We start from the raw sequence: 11,708 nt of genomic DNA on the forward strand, positions 1-11,708 counted from the left end.
TAACTCCCAGCACAACTACATCCTCACCCTCCACATCACCAACTACTACATCAACGACCCCTATAACATCATCATCTACATCTGTAACTCCCAGCACAACTACTCACTCAACATCCACTCCTACATCAACATCACCTGTAACCACATCATCTACAACTGTAACTCCCAGCACTACTACTCCCTCACCCTCCACACCATCCACTACTACATCTGCAACCACTGGAACCACATCCTCTACAACTCTACCTCCCACTCATTCATCCTCGACATCACTTTCCACTACTTCAACAACTTCTGAAACAACACCATCTACAACTATAACTCCCAGCTCAACTACACATTCTTCATCCACTACTACATCAACAACCCCTATAACATCCTCATCTACATCTGTAACTCCCAGCACAACTACTCACTCAACATCCACTCCTACATCAACATCATCTGTAACCACATCATCTACAACTGTAATTCCCAGCACAACTACTCACTCACCATCCACACCATCCACTCCTACATCAACAATGACTGTGACCACATCCTCTACAACTCTACCTCCCACTCATTCATCCTCGACATCACTTTCGACTACTTCAACAACTTCTGAAACAACACCATCTACAACTGTAACTCCCAGCTCAACTACACATTCTTCATCCACTACTACATCAACAACCCCTATAACATCCTCATCTACAACTGTAACTCCCAGCACAACTACATACTCACCCTCCACATCACCAACTACTACATCAACGACCCCTATAACATCATCATCTACAACTGTAACTCCCAGCACAACTACTCACTCAACATCCACTCCTACATCATCATCACCTGTAACCACATCATCTACAACTGTAACTCCCAGCACTACTACTCACACACCCTCCACACCATCCACTACTACATCAGCAACCACTGGAACCACATCCTCTACAACTCTACCTCCCACTCATTCATCCTCGACATCACTTTCGACTACTTCAACAACTTCTGAAACAACACCATCTACAACTGTAACTCCCAGCACAACTACACATTCTTCATCCACTACTACATCAACAACCCCTATAACATCCTCATCTACAACTGTAACTCCCAGCACAACTACATACTCACCCCCAACATCACCAACTACTACATCAACGACCCCTATAACATCATCATCTACATCTGTAACTCCCAGCACAACTACTCACTCAACATCCACTCCTACATCAACAACAACTGTAACCACATCATCTGCAACTGTAATTCCCAGCACAACTACTCACTCACCATCCACACCATCCACTCCTACATCAAAAACGACTGTGACCGCATCCTCTACAACTCTACCTCCCACTCATTCATCCTCGACATCACTTTCCACTACTTCAACAACTTCTGAAACAACACCATCTACAACTGTAACTCCCAGCTCAACTACACATTCTTCATCCACTACTACATCAACAACCCCTATAACATCCTCATCTACAACTGTAACTCCCAGCACAACTACATACTCACCCTTCACATCACCAACTACTACATCAACGACCCCTATAACATCATCATCTACAACTGTAACTCCCTCCACAACTACTCACTCAACATCCACTCCTACATCATCATCACCTGTAACCACATCATCTACAACTGTAACTCCCAGCACTACTACTCACACACCCTCCACACCATCCACTACTACATCAGCAACCACTGGAACCACATCCTCTACAACTCTACCTCCCACTCATTCATCCTCGACATCACTTTCGACTACTTCAACAACTTCTGAAACAACACCATCTACAACTGTAACTCCCAGCTCAACTACACATTCTTCATCCACTACTACATCAACAGCCCCTATTACATCATCTACAACTGTAACTCCTAGCACAACTACTCACTCAACATACACTCTTACATCAACATCACCTGTAACCACATCATCTACAACTGTAACTCCCAGCACTACTTCTCACACACCCTCCACACCATCCACTACTACATCAGCAACCACTGGAACCACATCCTCTACAACTCTACCTCCCACTCATTCATCCTCGACATCACTTTCGACTACTTCAACAACTTCTGAAACAACACCATCTACAACTGTAACTCCCAGCTCAACTACACATTCTTCATCCACTACTACATCAACAACCCCTATAACATCCTCATCTACAACTGTAACTCCCAGCACAACTACATACTCACCCTCCACATCACCAACTACTACATCAACGACCCCTATAACATCATCATCTACATCTGTAATTCCCAGCACAACTACTCACTCAACATCCACTCCTACATCAACAACGACTGTGACCACATCCTCTACAACGCTACCTCCCACTCATTCATCCTCGACATCACTTTCCACTACTTCAACAACTTCTGAAACAACACCATCTACAACTGTAACTCCCAGCTCAACTACACATTCTTCATCCACTACTACATCAACAACCGCTATAACATCCTCATCTACAACTGTAACTCCCAGCACAACTACATCCTCACCCTCCACATCACCAACTACTACATCAACGACCCCTATAACATCATCATCTACATCTGTAACTCCCAGCACAACTACTCACTCAACATCCACTCCTACATCAACATCACCTGTAACCACATCATCTACAACTGTAACTCCCAGCACTACTACTCCCTCACCCTCCACACCATCCACTACTACATCTGCAACCACTGGAACCACATCCTCTACAACTCTACCTCCCACTCATTCATCCTCGACATCACTTTCCACTACTTCAACAACTTCTGAAACAACACCATCTACAACTATAACTCCCAGCTCAACTACACATTCTTCATCCACTACTACATCAACAACCCCTATAACATCCTCATCTACATCTGTAACTCCCAGCACAACTACTCACTCAACATCCACTCCTACATCAACATCATCTGTAACCACATCATCTACAACTGTAATTCCCAGCACAACTACTCACTCACCATCCACACCATCCACTCCTACATCAACAATGACTGTGACCACATCCTCTACAACTCTACCTCCCACTCATTCATCCTCGACATCACTTTCGACTACTTCAACAACTTCTGAAACAACACCATCTACAACTGTAACTCCCAGCTCAACTACACATTCTTCATCCACTACTACATCAACAACCCCTATAACATCCTCATCTACAACTGTAACTCCCAGCACAACTACATACTCACCCTCCACATCACCAACTACTACATCAACGACCCCTATAACATCATCATCTACAACTGTAACTCCCAGCACAACTACTCACTCAACATCCACTCCTACATCATCATCACCTGTAACCACATCATCTACAACTGTAACTCCCAGCACTACTACTCACACACCCTCCACACCATCCACTACTACATCAGCAACCACTGGAACCACATCCTCTACAACTCTACCTCCCACTCATTCATCCTCGACATCACTTTCGACTACTTCAACAACTTCTGAAACAACACCATCTACAACTGTAACTCCCAGCACAACTACACATTCTTCATCCACTACTACATCAACAACCCCTATAACATCCTCATCTACAACTGTAACTCCCAGCACAACTACATACTCACCCCCAACATCACCAACTACTACATCAACGACCCCTATAACATCATCATCTACATCTGTAACTCCCAGCACAACTACTCACTCAACATCCACTCCTACATCAACAACAACTGTAACCACATCATCTGCAACTGTAATTCCCAGCACAACTACTCACTCACCATCCACACCATCCACTCCTACATCAAAAACGACTGTGACCGCATCCTCTACAACTCTACCTCCCACTCATTCATCCTCGACATCACTTTCCACTACTTCAACAACTTCTGAAACAACACCATCTACAACTGTAACTCCCAGCTCAACTACACATTCTTCATCCACTACTACATCAACAACCCCTATAACATCCTCATCTACAACTGTAACTCCCAGCACAACTACATACTCACCCTTCACATCACCAACTACTACATCAACGACCCCTATAACATCATCATCTACAACTGTAACTCCCTCCACAACTACTCACTCAACATCCACTCCTACATCATCATCACCTGTAACCACATCATCTACAACTGTAACTCCCAGCACTACTACTCACACACCCTCCACACCATCCACTACTACATCAGCAACCACTGGAACCACATCCTCTACAACTCTACCTCCCACTCATTCATCCTCGACATCACTTTCGACTACTTCAACAACTTCTGAAACAACACCATCTACAACTGTAACTTCCAGCTCAACTACACATTCTTCATCCACTACTACATCAACAACCCCTATTACATCATCTACAACTGTAACTCCTAGCACAACTACTCACTCAACATACACTCTTACATCAACATCACCTGTAACCACATCATCTACAACTGTAACTCCCAGCACTACTTCTCACACACCCTCCACACCATCCACTACTACATCAGCAACCACTGGAACCACATCCTCTACAACTCTACCTCCCACTCATTCATCCTCGACATCACTTTCGACTACTTCAACAACTTCTGAAACAACACCATCTACAACTGTAACTCCCAGCTCAACTACACATTCTTCATCCACTACTACATCAACAACCCCTATAACATCCTCATCTACAACTGTAACTCCCAGCACAACTACATACTCACCCTCCACATCACCAACTACTACATCAACGACCCCTATAACATCATCATCTACATCTGTAATTCCCAGCACAACTACTCACTCAACATCCACTCCTACATCAACAACGACTGTGACCACATCCTCTACAACGCTACCTCCCACTCATTCATCCTCGACATCACTTTCCACTACTTCAACAACTTCTGAAACAACACCATCTACAACTGTAACTCCCAGCTCAACTACACATTCTTCATCCACTACTACATCAACAACCGCTATAACATCCTCATCTACAACTGTAACTCCCAGCACAACTACATCCTCACCCTCCACATCACCAACTACTACATCAACGACCCCTATAACATCATCATCTACATCTGTAACTCCCAGCACAACTACTCACTCAACATCCACTCCTACATCAACATCACCTGTAACCACATCATCTACAACTGTAACTCCCAGCACTACTACTCCCTCACCCTCCACACCATCCACTACTACATCTGCAACCACTGGAACCACATCCTCTACAACTCTACCTCCCACTCATTCATCCTCGACATCACTTTCCACTACTTCAACAACTTCTGAAACAACACCATCTACAACTGTAACTCCCAGCTCAACTACACATTCTTCATCCACTACTACATCAACAACCCCTATAACATCCTCATCTACATCTGTAACTCCCAGCACAACTACTCACTCAACATCCACTCCTACATCAACATCATCTGTAACCACATCATCTACAACTGTAATTCCCAGCACAACTACTCACTCACCATCCACACCATCCACTCCTACATCAACAATGACTGTGACCACATCCTCTACAACTCTACCTCCCACTCATTCATCCTCGACATCACTTTCGACTACTTCAACAACTTCTGAAACAACACCATCTACAACTGTAACTCCCAGCTCAACTACACATTCTTCATCCACTACTACATCAACAACCCCTATAACATCCTCATCTACAACTGTAACTCCCAGCACAACTACATACTCACCCTCCACATCAACAACTACTACATCAACGACCCCTATAACATCATCATCTACAACTGTAACTCCCAGCACAACTACTCACTCAACATCCACTCCTACATCAACATCATCTGTAACCACATCATCTACAACTGTAACTCCCAGCACTACTACTCACTCACCCTCCACACCATCCACTACTACATCAAAAACGACTGTGACCACATCCTCTACAACTCTACCTCCCACTCATTCATCCTCGACATCACTTTCCACTACTTCAACAACTTCTGAAACAACACCATCTACAACTGTAACTCCCAGCTCAACTACACATTATTCATCCACTATTACACCAACAACCCCTATTACATCATCTACAACTGTAACTCCCAGCACAACTACATACTCATCTTCCACATCACCAACTACTACATCAACGACCCCTATAACATCATCATCTACAACTGTAACTCCCAGCACAACTACTCACTCAACATCCACTCCTAAATCAACAACTGTAACCACATCATCTACAACTGTAATTCCCACCACAACTACTCACTCACCATCCACACCATCCACTCCTACATCAACAACCACTGGAACCACATCCTCTACAACTCTACCTCCCACTCATTCATCCTCGACATCACTTTCGACTACTTCAACAACTTCTGAAACAACACCATCTACAACTGTAACTCCCAGCTCAACTACACATTCTTCATCCACTACTACATCAACAACCCCTATTACATCATCTACAACTGTAACTCCCAGCACAACTACATACTCATCTTCCACATCACCAACTACTACATCAACGACCCCGATAACATCATCATCTACGACTGTAACTCCCAGCACAACTACTCACTCAACATCCACTCCTAAGTCAACAACTGTAACCACATCATCTACAACTGTAATTCCCACCACAACTACTCACTCACCATCCACACCATCCACTCCTACATCAACAACGACTGTGACCACATCCTCTACAACTCTACCTCCCACTCATTCCTTCTCGACATCACTTTCGACTATTTCAACAACTTCTGAAACAACACCATCTACAACTGTAACTCCCAGCTCAACTACACATTCTTCATCCACTACTACATCAACAACCCCTATAACATCATCATCTACAACTGTAACTCACAGCACAACTACATACTCACCCTCCACATCACCAACTACTACATCAATGACCCCTATAACATCATCATCTACAACTGTAACTCCCAGCACAACTACTCACTCAACATCCACTCCTACATCATCATCACCTGTAACCACATCATCTACAACTGTAACTCCCAGCACTACTACTCACACACCCTCCACACCATCCACTACTACATCAGCAACCACTGGAACCACATCCTCTACAACTCTACCTCCCACTCATTCATCCTCGACATCACTTTCCACTACTTCAACAACTTCTGAAACAACACCATCTACAACTGTAACTCCCAGCTCAACTACACATTCTTCATCCACTACTACATCAACAACCCCTATAACATCCTCATCTACAACTGTAACTCCCAGCACAACTACATACTCACCCTCCACATCACCAACTACTACATCAACGACCCCTATAACATCATCATCTACAACTGTAACTCCCAGCACAACTACTCACTCAACATCCACTCCTACATCAACATCATCTGTAACCACATCATCTACAACTGTAACTCCCAGCACTACTACTCACTCACCCTCCACACCATCCACTACTACATCAGCAACCACTGGAACCACATCCTCTACAACTCTACCTCCCACTCATTCATCCTCGACATCACTTTCGACTACTTCAACAACTTCTGAAACAACACCATCTACAACTGTAACTCCCAGCTCAACTACACATTCTTTGTCCACTACTACATCAACAACCCCTATAGCATCATCTACAACTGTAACTCAAAGCACAACTACATACTCACCCTCCACATCACCAACTACTACATCAACGACCCCTATAACATCATCATCTACAACTGTAACTCCCAGCACAACTACTCACTCAACATCCACTCCTACATCATCATCACCTGTAACCACATCATCTACAACTGTAACTCCCAGCACTACTACTCACACACCATCCACACCATCCACTCCTACATCAACAACGACTGTGACCACATCCTCTACAACTCTACCTCCCACTCATTCATCCTCGACATCACTTTCCACTACTTCAACAACTTCTGAAACAACACCATCTACAACTGTAACTCCCAGCTCAACTACACATTCTTCATCCACTACTACATCAACAACCCCTATAACATCCTCATCTACAACTGTAACTCCCAGCACAACTACATACTCACCCTCCACATCACCAACTCCTACATCAACAACGACTGTGACCACATCCTCTACAACTCTACCTCCCACTCATTCATCCTCGACATCACTTTCGACTACTTCAACAACTTCTGAAACAACTCCATCTACTACTGTAACTCCCAGCTTAACTACACATTCTTCGTCCACTACTACATCAACAACCCCTATAACATTATCTACAACTGTAACTCCCAGCACAACTACATACTCACCCTCCACATCACCAACTACTACATCAACAACCCCTATAACATCATCTACAACTGTAACTCCCAGCACAACTACTCACTCAACATCCACTCCTACATCAACATCACCTGTAACCACATCATCTACAACTGTAACTCCCAGCACTACTACTCACTCACCCTCCACACCATCCACTACTACATCAGCAACCACTGGAACCACATCCTCTACAGTTCTACTTCCCACTCTTTCATCCTCGACATCACTTTCGACTACTTCAACAACTTCTGAAACAACACCATCTACAACTGTAACTCCCAGCTCAACTACACATTCTTCGTCCACTACTACATCAACAACCGCTATAACATCATCTACAACTGTAACTCCCAGCACAACTACATACTCATCCTCCACATCACCAACTACTTCATCAACGACCCCTATAACATCATCATCTACGACTGTAACTCCCAGCACAACTACTCACTCACCATCCACTCCTACATCAACAACTGTAACCACATCATCTACAACTGTAATTCCCAGCACAACTACTCACTCACCATCCACACCATCCACTCCTACATCAACAACGACTGTGACCACATCCTCGACATCACTTTCGACTACTTCAACAACTTCTGAAACAACACCATCTACAACTGTAACTCCCAGCACAACTACACATTCTTCATCCACTACTACATCAACAACCCCTATAACATCCTCATCTACAACTGTAACTCCCAGCACAACTACATACTCACCCTCCACATCACCAACTACTACATCAACGACCCCTATAACATCATCATCTTCAACTGTAACTCCCAGATCAACTACACAGTCTTCATCAACTACTACATCAACAACCCCTATATCATCATCTACAACTGTAACTCCAAGCACAACTATTACAATCACCACCCACTTACCATCAACTTCAAGAACTAGTACAGATATAAAAACACCTAGTATTATAACTCCACCATCAACAACACCGCTTACTCCTGTTCCTCAGGAATTCTCATCTTCAATCGCTTTTTCAAGTAAGTTTCATTATTTTGGTTTCGGGTATTTTGCAAAAGTCAATTTAATTAATAGTTTAGTTTAAACTTATCCTTTTCTTTGCAGCTATAATATCTTTTTAAATGTTGATAATAACCTTTTTTGAATCTGACATATTTTGCATTCCCAGTTGCAAGCAAATCAGCGGCAATTGCATACACACTTTGATCACGGAACTAAATGTGGATATATGCTTAACACAGGATACATATGCGTGATCGACACTCATGAGGGTATGTTTACTAAAGTGTGGTTTATAGAAGTGGAGATGTTGCCAATAGCAACTAATCAGAATCTAGCTATTATCTTCTAGATCAGTGTTTCCCAACATCAGTCCTCAAGGCACACTAACGGTCCTGGTTTTAGTGATATCCATGGTTGAGCACAGATGTTAAATCAAAATAACTGAAATTCTAATTAAGTCACCTGTGCTCAAGTTTGGCTATCTTTCAAATCTGGACTGTTAGTGTGCCTTGAGGACCGTGGTTGGGAACCCCTGTTCTAGATGGTGCTAGATAAATGATAAGTAGAATCTGATTGGTTGCTATGGGCAGCATCTCCACTTTGAAAAACCTGCATTTTTGTAAATATACCCCCTTTGTCTACAAGCAGTAGATCAGCAGCAGAATGATGGTGGCAAAATGCTGACAACGTTCAAATGCTGCTTAAATCCTTTTAATGGTCTCAGCAGTGTAAGTGTAAACAAGCTGGAAAAGCAGCATTTTACCTTTGTCTGCCTTGTGCCACTGTCATTCTGCTGCTGATCTCCTGCTCGTTGACATTATAAATGATGATAAGTTGAATGCATCCTGCTTAACACAGCACAGCCCTCAAATCCAGCTACATGCCCTCTGTATGCACTCACTGAACTAAGGCCCTGATTCAGGGCCGGGCTTTGTTTTTATTTCAGAATGGCCTCCTGGCCGCTCGCATAGCTGTGGGTGTCCACCCACAGCTATAGCGAGTGGCCAAGATGATGGTCGCGATGGTCAAGACCATCGAGACCATCAGGCTTTTGACGAGACCCTTGTGGTAGGGTCTTGTTGCCGCAAGCCCCAGAGTGCTTTCGGCTCTAACAGACGGTAGGCGTTCCCACCAAAGGGGGCGTGCTGTCACTCAACATCGACAGCACGCCCCCTTTGGTACGAGACCCGGAGCGACGGCTTGCCCGTCGCTATCCGGGCCTCGCGCACTGGGCCACCATCGACCCGCTTGCGAGCGCATAGCGCTCGTGAGCGGGTCTGAATCAGGCCCTAAGTCTACAGTATGATGATCCATTACCAACCAGTTACTCTTCTTCAGCCGCAAATGGAGATGTGGCTGAGCTGTGTAAGACCCTGGGTCGGCAGTAGTTGCTCAGTTTTGTATGCTCTGGATGAGAACATGCTACAGTAGGTGCTAAAAATTAAATGGAGAACAGGCAGAGGACCCTTTAAGGGGGCACCGTTAAAGCAATTAAAACTTAACTTTTTATAAACAAGTTTTAAAAACAGAGCATTGAATACACTAACATACCAAACATATAGGTTACAAAAAAAACTACTAGAATAAAGCTCATCCCCTTGCAAAGGCGTGCAAAGTGCCTTCAGGTAGGATCAGTGGAAATGTACCTTAACATATGTAAACCACCACCCCCCACCCCAACATCACCTTCAGTGTGCACTGCGGTGTCAGGTACACATGTGGTAATACACCTCCTATTGCCCCAGGCTAGCTTTCCAGGTGTGGGCAATACTTGGGAAGGAGGTCCCTGCCCATGCAGGCTTTATAACAGTCACACATAAAGACACAGGTATAGACAACAGTTCTTGATGAATAATTTGGGTGCCAGAAAATATATCACTTTATTTCTTTCCTCCTGCACATGACTTTAAGGGACACTTCTCATCTCCCTCTAGCTCAATTGCATGGCACATCAGATGCTATATGACAATCTCTACCAGCACAGTCTTAAAGCACAGTTACAATAAATGCTTTGCACCTTACACCATACTTGCCGACTTTACAGAACTCCCGGAGAGGATATACTGCAAGCATCTTCAGGGGGCAGGGCCGGACTGCAGACGTCATTATGATGCATTTCAGGACATTTTAGCCCCGACCCTCCCAACAGACCCATGAATTCCTAGTAAAATCTCCACATCCTGCCCACTAGTAAGTGGGCGGTATGCAATAGATCTGTCTACACTTTTGAGGTGCGGGGGCTACCCAAAAAATTTTGAGCCTCCCGCTACTTCTGGGAGTGTAGGCAAGTATGCCTTACACATACATATCCACCTGGCCCTCTGCTGGCTGGTGCCTGTAGTTTCACAGCTTTACACACATCCAGTGTCGGACTGGGACATGAAGGGTCCACCATGGAAAT

The 11,708-nt window shown here is 44.1% G+C and overlaps 2 protein-coding genes across 2 annotated transcripts; both read left to right on the plus strand.

Annotated features, from left to right (window-relative positions):
- Positions 1-524: 524 nt before the first annotated feature.
- LOC148525225 (uncharacterized) lies at positions 525-2,401 on the plus strand. The gene is made up of 4 exons (XM_088471033.1): positions 525-626; positions 916-1,019; positions 1,265-2,111; positions 2,282-2,401. Exons 1-4 carry the CDS (start codon positions 525-527, stop codon positions 2,399-2,401), a joined length of 1,173 nt encoding a protein of 390 aa, XP_088327159.1.
- An 82-nt stretch (positions 2,402-2,483) lies between these two features.
- LOC148525226 (uncharacterized) lies at positions 2,484-9,229 on the plus strand (the record flags this gene model as incomplete). Its single annotated transcript, XM_088471034.1, has 10 exons — positions 2,484-3,908; positions 3,995-4,142; positions 4,198-4,363; positions 4,880-6,797; positions 6,956-7,019; positions 7,075-7,253; positions 7,349-7,412; positions 7,630-8,107; positions 8,243-8,582; positions 9,026-9,229. Coding segments are annotated over 10 exons (4,986 nt in total), but the record flags the coding sequence as incomplete, so codon positions are not given.
- Positions 9,230-11,708: the final 2,479 nt, after the last annotated feature.

This window comes from Taudactylus pleione, unplaced genomic scaffold (assembly GCF_031769625.1).
Source record: "Taudactylus pleione unplaced genomic scaffold, aTauple2 ptg000109l, whole genome shotgun sequence".
NCBI classification, from domain to species: Eukaryota; Metazoa; Chordata; class Amphibia; order Anura; family Myobatrachidae; genus Taudactylus; species Taudactylus pleione.

Coding starts and splice junctions, on each gene's coding strand:
- LOC148525225 (XM_088471033.1), top strand. CDS start 525: ATGACTGTGACCACATCCTCTACAACTCTACCTCCCACTCATTCATCC. Junction 627..915: donor AAACAACACCATCTACAACT/GTAACTCCCAGC, acceptor CTACTACATCAG/CAACCACTGGAACCACATCC. Junction 1,020..1,264: donor AAACAACACCATCTACAACT/GTAACTCCCAGC, acceptor TGTAATTCCCAG/CACAACTACTCACTCACCAT.